General features: G+C 39.8%; 1 protein-coding gene across 3 annotated transcripts in view; it reads left to right on the top strand.

Moving 5' to 3' along the window:
- UNC5A (unc-5 netrin receptor A) overlaps window positions 1–16420 on the top strand; it is a 650811-nt gene that overhangs the window by 545827 nt on the left and 88564 nt on the right. For 2 of the 3 annotated variants that reach the window (XM_077265710.1, XM_077265712.1), the window contains 4 exons: window positions 336–530; window positions 3376–3651; window positions 4183–4270; window positions 4746–4914. In XM_077265710.1, coding sequence (XP_077121825.1) covers window positions 336–530; window positions 3376–3651; window positions 4183–4270; window positions 4746–4914 — 728 coding nt within the window. The remainder of the gene's footprint in view (window positions 1–335; window positions 531–3375; window positions 3652–4182; window positions 4271–4745; window positions 4915–16420) is intronic. The other variant, XM_077265711.1, reaches the window with a different exon arrangement.

Raw genomic sequence — 16420 nt, forward strand, 5'->3', positions numbered from 1 at the left:
GGATAGATAGATACTAGATATGGGAATAAATAGATATGGGAATAGATAGTAATAGATAGATAGTCCGAATCGAGGAAATATTAGTCACTAGAAAAAGCGTTTGGTTCTAGAATGTCATTAATATTTAAGCAAATATGCAATCAATCATTACCTGGATAAAACAGGCCTACAATAAAGGTTATAGATGGTGACTCTATTCAAAATGTGACCTTGTTCTAAGACTATGGCAGCATTTGTGTAGGAATTTTACACCCAGTACAGATAAATGAGCCATTGCATATATTTATGTTATTTCAAACATAATTATTCATTTGAGTTTTTTTTTCTTTCTTTGGGTGCTGCAGCGGTAGGCGCCCCTGAGGACGTGGCCCTATATGTTGGCGTAGTGGCCGTAGCGGTATTCCTAGTACTGTTATTAGCAGTGATACTGGTGTGCTGGCGCAGGAAGGAAGGCCTAGATGCTGATGTGGCTGACTCCTCCATCCTAACAGCGGCATTCCAGCCTGTCAGTCTCAAACCTGGTAAAGCAGGTAAGAACTATTAAGAAAAGCTTCTACAAGAAATAGGTGAATGGGCTTGTCCACCCGACAGTGCAGAATGTGCACACACCTATAAGATTCATCTCTGCTTGCCTGATCCGCTTGCCAACTCAGGGGTGGACAACCTCTCTAAAGCGAATCTGGAACCAGACGTCACACTAGAAACTGCATACAATAGCAAATATATCTTTAGACCCAATGAGGTTAGTGTGTTAACTTTGAATATCCATGTTAGAATAGCTGAAAAATCCTGATATTAAGATATGTATTTTATGATTCCAACTATAGAAAGAAATATGTGAAATTTATGACCAATTGCATGCAATCTCTGCCTACACAGTGTGGCTGACAGCTGCAGCTTCTACTGAGCAGTGTGAGATCGCAGCAGCAGGAAGGACAGTGAGGAGCAGTCAATCAGGCTAGGTGGGCAGACATTGAGTTAAACTTTCATAAAGTGTTAAACAGCCATTCTGATAAGGATCATAAATACCGCATCCTTATCAGATTGTAGAGATTGGGAGAAACCTATCAACAAACTGGAGCAGAGCGAGAAGCAGCCAGCCAGTCAGGTCTCTTTCTTTCATTTAAATTTGGCCTTTCAAACGATGTTTTCTCTAGTATTTTAAAAAAATTGGATCCAACACAAACTGAACTAAAACAGATGCACAATGGAAAATGGAATCCATTTGTTTTTGACAGCAGATCTGCTAACGGATTGCATAACAGATAACTGTCCATTATTATCTGTTTCCTATAGACTTCAATGGCTTCAATTGCTACCTGATTTTTTTGGCTATACAAAAAAGTTTAGTTGACTAGGATTTTTGATTCAGCTAAAAAGCAGATAGCAACAAAATGTGTTTTATTACTCTTCCGTTCCAAATCAAATGAATGGGTCATGTAAAGGAATGTTTTATTTCTGTTCTTAGAGTCCCAAAAAAGGAACCACAAGTAGAAAAAAAAATACTGGACATGTGAATATACATAATTCCTTGAACATACAACTCTGCTCAGTTCTTGTTCTTATCTAATATCGGTGTATAGCCACAACGTACAATGTGCAACTGAAGGCACAGGAATTGATACATCGCGCATTAACTCCTTATCTAATGGTGACATAGAAAACAGTCACATCATTTTTTGCACGATCTCCTATATGAGAAATGTGACAAAGTCACAGGCAAAGTGATGAGGGAAGATATGTTTCACTGAGGCTATTAGCTTTAGTGATTGAAACCATGAAATTTCATCCAGCAAACTATGTGTTGAAAGGGAGTAATAGGCCATTCTATGAGCTGGGTTTTTGTGGACAACCATAGAGCAGGTGGGAGGTTGTCCACCTTATCTCCACGCCAGAGTGTGGTCTGGGGTTTAAATAGTTGGCCTCCACAGGCATTCAGTGTTCCGTAGGCCTGGAGAGTGAATTTCCAGTGCTAGATGTCCTGATAAGGAATCTGACCCTGTGAATGTTGTTGTTTTTTTTCCTAAGCAGGCGGGTCCCCGTAACCACATGGACTGTGCTGTATGTTTTGCTTTATTTTTTTCCCTAGGCCAGGAAGGCCTTGTTTTATTTTGTTATCTGCACTGGCTTATGCAGCACTCCTAATAAAAAAGTAAGAGTCTTTAAGAGAGACAGTGTTCCATTGTCTACCGAGTGAGCCGATCTACCACACTCAAAATATATACAAGGAAGAAAGAATGCGTAATGTAAGGAATGTTTTGGTCCACCACTATTTACAAAGCCAAAGGAAGGTGGACAGATAAACTTGCTTTGCAGTTCCTTTTTGCCTGCATTCAAGGTATTACATCTAGTATAGCCTTCTCCTTGCTCACCTTTTACAGTGTATGGGTCCATCGGCATCAGCAAGTAGTGGTTATGGTGTACACGTTCTCTCTATAAATAAATTCTCCATCTGATCAACATTACAGAGAATAGGATTTCTGGGAAAAGAGTAGATAAATCCTCCCTTTGTTGGAGCCTACAACAGCTGCAGGCTTAAATAAATACAAGCATTCCCCATAAAATAACAATTCTGGATCCGTTTTCCACTGCACTGTGCTGTTCCCTTGTTATTCCTCTTGGAAATGAAGGAATAAATTGTCATCTGGGTATTTGAAGTTGGTATGCCTCCATGGACATTCTGACACTGGTCAATCAAGCTTGACACCATCAAACTTTGTAGGGGCGCATCCTTTTGAAGAGGAGAATGAAGGCACCTAGTTGTCAATTTATTCAGACTTTTAGAATAGTTCAGTATCCTTATTTTTATAGGCGATACAAGCATTTAATAAAACTGATGTGTCAGTAAAGCTTTTAGGTGCTCTATAAAACGTGACTTGTTGGCAGATGCCCCAACAGCTACACCCAGACTATACTCCTAGGATCAGAAAAACGCTCCCTAGATTGCCAGTTGGTGTTAAGAACAAAAGTAAAGCCGTAGGAAGTGTCTTCATGATCTCTGCACACTGAGACAATAGGCATGTAAGATTTGAGAGTAAATCATAAATGTTATTTCTGTAGATTTATTTTAATATATTCATACATTTATGCGGCATTTCGAAATTATCATAGTAATTATCGTTGTATTTCAAAAAAGTAGTACAACAAGAATTATGCAAAGTATTTAGTAAGGCACTCATTTGCATACACAAATCTTTCCTCAAAGATTTTACATGAACTTTCTTCTAAGTATACCAGAGGATTGGATTTAATTATCAGATCAATATATAGCTAATTCTATATGTGCAGGTTCATCGTTGAATTATGTTAAACATTGGTATCACTAATCACATTTTTGTGATATAAGCATATTGTTTTTATATATATATATTTTAGGTCAAGCTCATCTATTGACTATTCAGCCTGATCTAAGTACAGCAACAATGACCTATCAGGGATCCTTGTGCCTACGACAAGATGGTGGCAATAAATTCCAGCTAACCAATGGGCATCTTCTGCCACCTATGGGGCCAGGTTTACCAAGGGAGCATAGTCACACATTACCAAGACTCTCCACCCAAAATTATTTCCGTACTCTGCCACGTGGATCAAGTAATATGGCGTATGGTACCTTCAACTTTTTAGGGGGACGTCTTAAGATTCCAAATACTGGTAATTTCACTTTTCATTTTGTGCTTTTTATACATAAATAATTTATTGACAATATAGAAATATTCTTGAACCATAACATAATTTTTTTAAAGATATGTCCATATACTATTTAAAATATTGAAGTCCTTGAGGAATGCCCTCTCTTTGAACTAGGCTTGCAGTTGCCAGCTGAGTGCGGCTTTCCCTGGCTGCCCATCATTAATGAGACAATCCCTTTAATAGGTTTATACAGAATATTTAGTAAATTGATTGATCTGCAGTACATCACAGAAGCTGTTACGAGTGTGCCAGAACTTTATTGCCTTAGTCGGCAACGTGGAGAAGATTTGGCCAAATTACATGATCAGTTTGTCGTACTCCACTGTCACTGGTGTAATGAATGTTAGTCAATATGAGGCTTTCTGCTCAACTATGTAGTATTCTATATATTTTCTTAAATATTAGTGTGATGTGACTCCTTTTGCATTTAATTACATCGCTAAAACATTTGGGATTGTGCAATTGTAATAGTGATACTCTGCTTTTCCTCAGGCCTCAGTTTACTTATTCCTCCAGATGCCATTCCCCGGGGAAAAATCTATGAAATCTACCTGACACTTCACAAACAGGAAGATGTAAGGTAGGTCCCTAAAGACATTTTATAATTTATCTCACATTTTTTTAATTGCGTTTTGTAAAAGGGAAGTATTAAACATTATGCTAATATTTTGTCATGAATCTGAAACACTGAATAAGATTAAAGCTAAAGCCATCCATCTGTTTGTTTTTAATGTAAAAATTTAGTTTTAATAAACTTCAGTGTAATTAAAATAAAAAAGGAAGCATTTTTGTAAAAAGTCTTCATTAAAAATTACTTACTAAAGACCTATGTGTCTCCATGGTTACAGACTACAAACAAACCCTGTGTAGTCTGATTCTACACTTGTACTTCTGCTCACTCAGCTTCCTCTTTACCATAAATCCAGAATTTACCTTTGCCTTATGATAATTTGTACTGTAGTAAGTGTCCGACGTATAGTACATTAGATTCATTGGTGATAACTGGTGATTCATTTTCATCTCACTGCGTCTACCTTTTTTTTTCTCTTTTTGAGGTTACCTCTAGCTGGCTGCCAGACACTTTTGGGTCCCATCGTCAGCTGTGGACCTCCTGGAGTCCTGCTTACACAGCCTGTTATCTTGTCAATGGACCACTGTCTAGAACCCGGCCCTGAGAACTGGACTGTGCGCCTGAAGAAGCAGTCTTGTGAAGGTAGCTGGGAGGTAGGTTACAGTAGCATGGTCACAATGACAAGAAATTGGGTACAGGGACACTAGGCATAACAGGCCTAGAGCCAGTCACACAAATATGCAACTTGAAATGTCAATATGGCTCAAAACCAGTGGTCCCCAACCATTCTTACCCTGAGAACCACATTCAATTCTGACAGATAGTTATGACCCACATTCAGCGGGACCACTACCGCTATCCTATAGTCCTGATGTAAAGACAGCCAAAGCTTTCTCACAGAAAGCACACCAAAACCTTTTGCCCCACTCTCTTATTGGCACCATACCTATATCCAGGGGTTCTTGCTTTACTCCTTTTTAGTATTCTTGCATCAAGTCCATTCATTGCACTATCGCATCTAGATTCAAGCACCTCTCTCTCTCAGCCTGTCTCCAGTTTACTATATTTATTCTCCCTTCACCAACAGTATACACATATCCAGATCTGCTCTTCTATGCAGGGCTTTTCACAAAAGTCACCATCTAAAGACCTTCTCTTCATAGTTATTTGCTGTTCTAGACGCTACTCCATAAAAACAGTATAGTATTGCAACAGTAAAAACAATTTACAAATGCTGATAATACAATCATTCCGTTATTGTATAAAGTTATTCCTTCTTTATTCCTGTCCACTTATTTCTTGTTCAAGTTGGGAACGCACCAAGCAATTTTCCCCAAACTAATTATGGTATGTTGGCACAAGCGATCAGATGATGCATGTTTTGGGGTGTTCATATTAGACGGTAAACCATATTTTGATAACTCTCTTGAGGGATTATCTAATAATAATAGCGCCATCCATTTTCACAATGGTAGGGCACTTCATATCATGGAGGGTATTCCCATATCTTTTTAGACCCAGAACAGAGAGCCACCCTATGAGAGCGGCTTCACCAGACTCAAGCTGTACTTTTTACATGAATGGCCATTTATCTTAATGGGGTTCTCAGAGAATAGAAAAATATAAAGAAAGATCATGTAATTATGATAAAATCCCTAAATACTTGTAATTAGCAAATTACTTTTGTTTTGTCTAGGGAGATAATCAGTAAAGTACATTAAAATTGTTGCTCTCCTGTTACACTGAGAGAAGCCTGGCTGAATTTTAATAAGACAGGTGCATGTGAGCATGTGCAGAAGGAATCTCCACCGCTGTCACCTGGAAAAAAAGCTATACCACATATTGTCACCTTATTTTCAAATCTCGGCAACCACTCTGCATTGAGAAAATTAGGGTGAAAAGTCAGTATGAGCAGTTTATTTAACCTCAGCACTCCTGGTATCTCTAGTATTAGATCAGACATTCAAGGTGGACAGCAGTGTGAGCAGCCTCTTCTTACCACATCATCAACGGAATCTTCAGTTTTAGATTAGGTAGACATGGTGAACAGCAGTGTGAGCAGCTTATTTAACCTCAGCATTCCTGGCATCTCTAGTATAAGATCAGACAGACAAGGTGGACAGCAGTGTGAGCAGCCTCATCTTACCACATCATCAATGGAATCTTCACTTTTAGATTAGGTAAACATGGTGAACAGCAGTGTGAGCAGCTTATTTAACCTCAGCACTCCTGGCATCTCTAGTATAATAAGATCAGACAGACAAGGTGGACAGCAGTGTGAGCAGCCTCATCTTACCACATCATCAATGGAATCTTCACTTTTAGATTAGGTAGACAGGGTGGACAGCAGTGTGAGCAGCTTTTTCTGACCTTAGCATCCCTGGTATTTCTAATATAAGAACAGATAAACATAGTGGACAGCAGTGTGAGCAGCTTCTTCTTATCTTAGCACCCTTGGCATTTCTAGTATTAATACAGATAGACAGGGTGAATAGCAGTGTGAGCAGCTTCTTTTTACCTTAGCACCCCTGGTATTTCTAGTATTAGTATAGATAGACAGGGTGAATAGCAGTGTGAGCAGCTTCTTTTTACCTTAGCAGCCCTGGCATTTCTAGTATTAGTACAGATAGACAGGGTGGACAGCAGTGTGAGCAACTTCTTCTTATCTTAGCCCCTCTGGCATTTCTAGTATTAGTACAGATAGACAGGGTGGACAGCAGTGTGAGCAGCTTCTTCTTATCTTAGCCCCTCTGGCATTTCTAGTATTAGTACAGATAGACAGGGTGGACAGCAGTGTGAGCAGTTTCTTCTTATCTTAGCCCCTCTGGCATTTCTAGTATTAGTACAGATAGACAGGGTGAATAGCAGTGTGAGCAGCTTCTTTTTACCTTAGCACCCCTGGCATTTCTAGTATTAGTACAGATAGACAGGGTGAACAGCAGTGTGAGCAGCTTCTTCTGACCTTAGCATCCCTGGTATTTCTAGTATTAGAGCAGATAAACATAATGGACAGCAGCGTCAGCAGCTTCTTCTTATCTTAGCACCCTTGGCATTTCTAGAATTAGTACAGATAGACAGGGTGGATAGCAGTGTGAGCAGCTTCTTCTTATCTTAGCCCCTCTGGCATTTCTAGTATTAGAGCAGATAAACATCATGAACAGCAATGTGAGCAGCTTCTTCTTACCTTAGCACCCCTGCCATTTCTAGTATTAATACAGATAGACAGGGTGGACAGCAGTGTGAGCAGCTTCTTCTTACCATAGCACCCCTGGTGTTTCTAGTAATAGAACAGATAGACAGGGTGGACAGCAGAGTGAGGTGCCTTTTCTCACGACAGCACACCTGCTATCTCTACTAATATATCAGATAACAGTATGAGTTACAGCGTGAGCAGCCACCTATTACCAGAGCATCCCTAATATCTCCAGTATTAGATCAGAAAGACAGGGTAGACAGCAGTGTGAGACACTTCTTTCCTCAGCACTGGGGAATAACTTCCTATCGAACATGCTCACATGCACCTGTCTTATTAACATTCTAGGACAACTTTAATTTCTGTCAGTACAACAAGATGGCGGCAATTTTAATATACAATTTTGAGCAACCATATACGAAATAAATTTGCTAATTAAATGGATTTAGGAAATTTTCATGATATTTTCTTTCTTTCATTCTTCCAGTCTTTTTTCCTTTCTTCTTCTCTTTCTTTCTCTCTCTTTCCTTTCTTTTACTATTTGCAGAGTGTCCCTAAAATGGCTACTATGTAATACTACATTTTGCCTGTAGAAGCCAGAAAAAGGTTTGCTCAAGCAAAATCAACTTTTTGCCAGGGGGTCGGCAAATGAAACAATCACTTTCATTATTGATAGAGCTGTATTAACTTAACTTATGGATCCAGGTCATCTTTAAATGGTAGAATAGTAGTCATGTTAAAGAATATTATGAGCTATTTATGGGAGTGATTACTAAGTATTATCTGCTACCATTAGAGGCAACCATGCATGGCATTAATGGACTTTTACTACAATATACGGTATATCTATCTCAGAAACTCTGATGGTCATTTTTGTCCATTCAGTCACACAAAAAATTAGTGAAGTTGGGCAATGATTTTGGTTGATAAGAAAATCACAGCTGTATAGTGCTGCTGCATTGGTCAATATTCATTCTCCTCAAAACATTGTAATTAAAGCTGTGCATTAGGGCACGAGATGTTTTTTTAACATCACATATAGATTTGCCATCACATATACAGTAGATTTGCCTTTAAGACTGACATGTTATCAACCTAATACAGTGCATGAAGTTTTTGTGTCATAGCTCTTATCAGTTATTATGTCTAAACATTTTATCTTAAAAAAGTAGTATTAAAGGGAACCTGTCACCCCCAAAACACGAGGGTGAGCTAAGCCCACCAGCATCAGGGGCTTATCTACAGCATTCTGGAATGCGGTAGATAAGCCCCTGATGTATCCTGAAAGATGAGAAAAAGAGGTTATATTATACTCACCCAGGGGCGGTCCCAGTCACGGTCCGGTCCGATGGGTGTTGCAGTCCAGTTGCACCTCCTATCTTTATCAGATGACGTCCTCTTCTTGTCTTCACGCTGCGGCTCCGGCTCCGGCGTACTTTGTCTGCCCTGTTGAGGGCAGAGCAAAGTACTGCAGTGCGCAGGTGTCGGGCCTCTCTGACCTTTCCCGATGCCTGCGCACTGCAGTACTTTGCTCTGCCCTCAACAGGGCAGACAAAGTACGCCGGAGCCGGAGCCGCAGCGTGAAGACCAGAAGAGGACATCATCCTATGAAGATGGGAGGCCCCGGACAGGACCGCGACGCCCATCGGATCGGACCGCCCGCCCAGGTGAGTATAATCTAACTTCGTTTTCTCATCTTTTAGGATACATCGGGGGCTTATCTACAGCATTCCAGAATGCTGTAGATAAGCCCCTGATGCCGGTGGGCTTAGCTCACCATCGATTTTGGGGTGACAGGTTCCCTTTAACACTTGATTGCCTGCATACTTTTTAGAAGAAAACATTGTTCATAAATAATTGCAATACCTGTCCATTTAACAGGATCAAATATTTCCTATAATTCATCAAAGAAAGCTTCAAATCAAGCCAGTACATATCCAAATATATTTACCTGCATGCTAACTTAAAAAAACATAAATCACACTTAATAATTAATGTCAAAGTATACCATCTATTGATACACAAATATACACATAATTAAAATAAATCACTCTTAATGATAAATATTAAAGTATATACTTTATTAACACACAAACCTACTCAAAATTAATTATCCAATAAATAAGACAGATCACACAAGGCAATATAGGTTTTTTAAGTGTTTATTGGATTATTTATTTTTGTTTATATTTGTGTATCAATAAAATATTTTCCTTGATAATAATCATTAAGCTTGATTTATGTCTTTTAAGCTCGCGTGTTGGTTTATATACTAATCAAGATCAGGCTGTATGCAAGACCATCTGCAGATCCATTGTAAAAGTACAGGAAGCCTCCTACTCTGGCTAAGCAGTCTGTGCACAAAATAACCAGACCTAATTAAATTTGGCAATCACATGTATTGTCCAGTTGGACTTCATTGTAAAATCATTGTCACTTTGGCAGAAAAAAGACTTACAGGCTCAAATAAATGCAAGTCATTGTATAAATTCAGTTTTTCTCTGTGACATTTTAGTGACAGCCAGATGTCTGTAGATATTATTGTTGTTTTTGAACAGTCTGTAAAAATGTGAGAGCACAAATGAACAATGAATGTCAAGCATGAAAAGAAAGCTGATCTCTTGATGACCTCTCAAGGGCTTTCGTATAGTCAGAGCTGAGGTTCCATCCGTTTAGTTACCAAGTATATAGTGTTTAAATGTTGGTTTGATTTCTGATTCCAATTTCTCTGAAACCACTCTGGTGATGAATGTTAGAACTATCCCTCTGCTGGGAACTATCCATTAAGAAAGCCAACAAAGGATCAACCTTCCCTTCACCTTGCTTGAGGGCATCTTGGAAGACTGAGAAAAAAAAACTACTTAAGTCACTGAAAGGAGGTTTCTCCCTTAAAAAGAACGATTGTTGACATGTTTTGTGAGAAACTTCTATAGAGTTCCATGCAATACTCAGAACTCCAGGGAATAACTTTATTTATTTTAACAAAAGAAGTATGAAGATGGAATATCAATAAGTTGACCTTATCATTCTTGCTATTTTATTGAGTACGTAATTGAGCTGGTCATTGACAAAGCAATTACAATTGTAAAAGATAAGCCATCTATTATTGTTGCGATCAGTAGAAGGTCATTTCATGTCCCATATCATGGCCAATCATATCCATAATGACTAAAAACTATTTTGTACATGATCGATCACTGATTCACAAGCAGCAAGCTAAGCAGACATCAGAGCTGGGAGATTTCAGAAGGGCTGACCCAACAGAAAGTTTTCCTTTAAGTATTGCAATGTTTTAAAAATGTTATACACATCATATAAGACATAAGACATTGGTTGTTGAAGTCATTGTTATCACTGTAGTTCATCCAACCAACTCCATTGACTCCAACTTTACCTATCAATTATACCAAATATCACTGTTCTAAATATTTGCAAAAGTTGTCGGGTTCAATGAACTGAGCTATTTCTTAATGATTTTAACCTGAATTAAAATCTGACAAAGAAAATTTTTAGTTTGCTCTTGCTTCTATAACATAAAACAGTTTTCCTTTTTACTACATAAAATTAAAGCATGCAAGTTATAGTACCTTGAAACATTATTATTTTGCAAATATAAAGATGCAGAATATTTTGGTATAACAATTTTCTGATAATTTATTTAGAGGATACTTAGCAACAAATCAAATAACTAAAACATGTCTAAACTCTATTGCGAATTATAAACAGTTAAAGAAATTGCACTACAAAATTTGGTCCTCATTCAGTGACAACACTTTTTTGCTTGTCTCTTGTACTCCTGCATTGGATCATCTTGTTAGAATCTGTTTAGTTTGTGACTATCCGCCATTTTGTTGTGGAGTTCTGGCTGCTGGTCTTTTTCCTCTGATGCTGGGTTTGTCTTGGGTCAGGTGTTTGTTCCACTCTTTATTAACAAGCACCTGCCTCCCAGTCCTTGCTGGACATCAGTGTTAATCTGCTTGAGCTCTAGCTTGATGCTTTGCTTTGTCTTCTGTGTGTGTTATTTGTGCAGTGCTGGTACCTCTGGTTCTGCTAGCTTTAGTTTCTGTTTTCTATTGGTTTCTGCAGATTTCTCTGTGTTTTCTATTAGGAGGTGACCTGTTTTTGTACCCAGTCCTTAGTTCTTTTAGGGAACCCCTTCCCCTTATCTATAGGTCTTCGTTTGAGATTAACCTAGGATCATCAGTGGGTCTATCCGCAAGGAATGGGTCGCCCACTCCATCGTAGGGTTTCAGCCTAGTCATAGTGCAGGGTCAGTTTTCCTCCTTCTACCTTAGTCCTGTGTTGCAGATCCGTAACACATCTTCCATTTGCCTAGAAGAAAACAAACTAATGAAATATAACTTCCATGTGTCTTGTTGCTGTGCTCCATCTTGCAATAGTGTATGATATGTGACATGAAACTGTCTTCCACAACCTCATCTTTGCAGCAGAGTTTGGGTGTTCCTCACCCAGTTTTAAGCCTCCCACACAGCTGTTTCTCTTTCAGTTAATGATTGGGTGTCAACTTCATATAAAAATGATGATCATTATCATCTGTTTAGTCTAATTCGTTACTCAAACTTAGACCTGACTATAATTCTACAAAATCCCTGACTTTGTGCAAGTTTATCTAGAAGAATTGATGCTGTTTTGAACGCAGAGGATGGTCACACCAAATATTGATTTGATTTAGATTTCTCTTAGATTTTGTTTACTCACTTTGCATTTTGTTATTTGATCAAAATAAACTATTAACCCTTCTATTTTTTAAAGAATTGCTACTTTGCAGCATTTTTTTCACCCATCTAAAACATTTGCACGGGAATTTATCTGCTTGCACTTCCCATTCTGGTTCATTCCAAAGGCCTTTAATGGCATTTAGGTTAGGGCTTGTGCATGCTAGTCAAGTTCTTCCACACCAAATTCAACCACCAATGCCTTACCTTTTGCACTGAGCATAGTCATGCTAGAACAGAAATTGGCTTTCCCAAACTGTTCCCACAAACCTGGAAGCATACAATAGTCCAAAAATTATTGCCATGCTAAAGCATTAAGACTTTTCTTCACTGGCCACAAAATGAAGAACAACCCCATTACATTATCCCTCCTTCACCAAACTATTTATTTGTCGCAATACAACCAGACAGTTAACATTCTCCTGGCAGCCGCCAAACCCAGACACTTCTATCAGACTGCCAGATAAGAACGTGTGATTCATCACTCCGAAGAAATTTCATCTGCTCCAGAGTACAATGATGGTGCACTTTACAGGAAAGATATATATCTTGGTACTGTGTTAGCCAGTGGATAGAAAAATATTTAGAACTAGCTGAAGAGCCCGGCGTTGCCTGGGCATAGTAAATATCTGTGGTTAGTTATAGCACCTCACTTCTCTTATTTTCCCATCACGCCTCTCATTTTCCCCCTCACATCTCTCATTTTCTCCCATACACCTCTCATTTTCCAGCTCGCTCCTCTTATTTTCCCCCTCACTCCTCTCATTCCCCCCTAACTCTTGTCATTTGGACCTCACATCTGTCATTTTCCGATCACTCCACTATTTTCCCTCACTCCTCTCAATTTGCACTCACATCTTTTCATTTTCACCTCACACCCCTCATTTTCACCTCACACCTCTCATTTTCTCCTCAGTATATACATATTTATCATCTCCCTTATATATAGTATACACCTGTATGTCATCTCCTGTATATAGTATTTACCTGTATGTCATCTCCCCTGTAAATAGTATATACCTATGTGTCATCTCCTCCTGTATATAGTATATACCTGTATGTCATCTCTTCTGTATATACTATATACCTGTATGTCATCTCCTACTATATATAGTATATACCTGTATGTCATCTGCCCTGTATATAGTATGTACCTGTATGCCATCTTCTCCTGTATATAGTATGGACCTGTATGTCATCTCCTCCTGTATATAGTATATACCTGTGTGTCATCTCCTCTGTATATAGTATATAGCTGTGTGTCATCTCCCCTGTATATAGTATATACCTGTGTGTCATCTCCCCTGTATATAGGATATACCTGTCTGTCATCTCCCCTGTATATAGTATATATGTGTCATCTCCCCTGTATATAGTATATACCTGTGTGTCATCACCTCCTGTATATAGTATATATCTGTGTGTCATCTCCTCCTGTATATAGTATATACCTGTGTGTCATCTCCCCTGTATATAGTATATACCTGTGTGTCATCTCCCCTGTATATAGTATATACCTGTGTGTCATCTCCTCCTGTATATAGTATATACCTGTGTGTCATCTCTCCTGTATATAGTATATACCTGTGTGTCATCTCCTCCTGTATATAGTATATACCTGTATGTCATCTCCTCCTGTATATAGTAAATACCTGTGTGTCATCTCCCCTGTATATAGTATATATGTGTGTGTCATCTCCTCCTGTATATAGTATATACCTGTATGTCATCTCCTGTATATAGTATATACCTGTGTCGACTTTTGTGTTTCGACTTTTATGTGGCGAGGTTGGTGTATGTGTGGTGAAATGTGTGCTGAGGGTGTTATATGTGTTCAAGCACGTGGTTGTGTGTGGCGCATTTTGTGTGTGTGTTCATATCCCTGTGTGTGGTGAGAATCCCATGTTGGGGCTCCACCTTAGCAACTGTACGGTATATACTCTATGGCGCCATCGTTCTCACTCTTTAAGTCCCCCTTGTTCACATCTGGCAGCTGTCAATTCGCCACCAACACTTTTCCTTTCACTTTTTCCCCATTATGTAGATAAGGGCAAAATTGTTTGGTGAATTGGAACGCGCGGGGTTAAAATTTCGCCTCACAACATAGCCTATGACCCTCTCAGGGTCCAGACGTGTGACTGTGCAAAATTTTGTGGCTGTAGCTGCGGCGGTGCAGATGCCAATCCCGGACATTCACACACACACACACACACACACATTCAGCTTTATATATTAGATTGAGAGTCCTCAGTGGTTGATACCTTTTAATGGCTAACTGAAAAGATGGCAACAAATTGCAAGCTTTTGAGACTACTCAGGTCTCTTCATTAGGCATAGACTTTACAACACTCCATCAGACGCTTGGCATTCTGCTTGGCAATGTAAGCTTGCATGCAGCTGCTCGGCCATGGAAGCCCATTCCATGAAGCTACCAGTGCAAAGTATTTCAGCTGATGTTAATTCCAGAGTTAGTTGGGTACTTATGTTAATGAGTCAGCAGAGCATTGGTGACATTTATGCGCTGTGTGCCCCAGTATTAGGTTACTGTAAATTTGTCGTCTGCCTCTTAAAAAAATTCATTTTTACACCACTCACTAGTCATCAAGGAATTTTTAGGAGCTTTTCAGAACCAGCCATTCTTTCACAAATATTTGTAAAAACAAACTGCATAGCTAGGTGCTGGATGGTCATTTCTGGAAATGGGTCTAAATGAAAAACCTGAAGTCAGTTATTAAGATGTGTATGTATGTCAAAAGTTTTGGGCATATGGCTTAGATAGACAGTGTTACACACGTGGTTATGAAACGTCTGTGCCATGGTCTGGGGAGAGCATGGAGATGTGTAACTAAGAAAATACCTGGTTCTTCACTAGGGCCCCTGATGGTGTGATTAGACTTGAACCCAGGTGGACGCCAGGTGCTACTCCAGTACTGACCAGGGAGCCAAGACAGCTGACTCCCAAAGGGACAGAGAAGCAGGACCAGCCAGGAACTGGAACACAGGAGGACATGTGGCTGGTAGATAGAAGTGATAGAGGATCAGGAATGGATAGAGTTAGTTCAGACTGGCAGAATCAGGTAAAGGAACAATGGACAGCCACAGATATGGGATTACAGGTGTAGATTCACAGATGCTGTTCAGATGGATATGGAGCAGGACTAGAAACAGGCTGAACGGGTTTGGGTATAGGTACAGCAGGACAGACAGGATCAGGTGCAGACAGGGTGGACAGGGTCAGGTAAAGGGAACAGACAGGATCAGATTCAGAGAGCACAGGTACAGAGACCTTACAACTAGGTAACAGGAAACTCACTGATACTAATGTTGCTAAGGCACCTCCCATTTAGGGATGGTACCTTTCAATGCCTAATCTCTGCCAGCCATTTGCCCCTTTAAGAAGCAGGGAACACGTGCCCTAAGCATTCACCCAGGAAACCTGCGTGCCGTGCACAGGCCCTAGGAGGAGACAGATGGCTGGGACCGGAGCAGCAGGGAGAGGTGAGAGAACACTCTGGTGTCCCTGCTGAGATGAGGAAGGGGAATCATGCAGGGGTGCAGGCGCTGTCCTAACAGACAGACAGACACACATACTGTACATAAATTTGCATATTAAATTTCCCAGAGGAGCATTGCACAGTAAATAAGCCTCATTACCTTGACAAGCCAGAGCTGGTATGTCACTCTCCACAAGGAGAAACCTTACCCCTTAGGCCGCCGTCACACATGCGAGTTTTACGGACGTAAGAGCGCAGAAACTACGTGCGTAAAACTCGCATAACATACGGCACAATGCTTCTCAATGGGTCTCGTCCTATCAGCCGTATATTACGGATCCGTAATATACGGCGTTCTACGGCAGTACAAAATCGCAGCATGCTGCGTTTGTCAGCGTATTGCGCAAAAAAAATCGCCAATGAAAGTCTATTGGGGCGAGAAAAATACGGATTCCACATGGACCAGCAGTGTGACTTGCGAGAAATACGCAGCGGTGTTAGTGAAAAGTCGGTAATTCAATTGCCGGCTTTTCATTTCTCCTGCCTAAACCCGACAGGATATGAGACATGGTTTACATACAGTAAACCATCTCATATCCCCATTTTTTTTGCATATTCCACACTACTAATGTTAGTAGTGTGTGTATGCAAAATTTGGGCGCTGTAGCTGCTAAAATAAAGGGTTAAATGGCGGAAAAAATTGGCGTGGGCTCCCGTGCAATTTTCTCCGCCAGAG

Source organism: Ranitomeya variabilis, chromosome 5 (genome assembly GCF_051348905.1).
Source record: "Ranitomeya variabilis isolate aRanVar5 chromosome 5, aRanVar5.hap1, whole genome shotgun sequence".
Lineage (NCBI taxonomy): Eukaryota > Metazoa > Chordata > Amphibia > Anura > Dendrobatidae > Ranitomeya > Ranitomeya variabilis.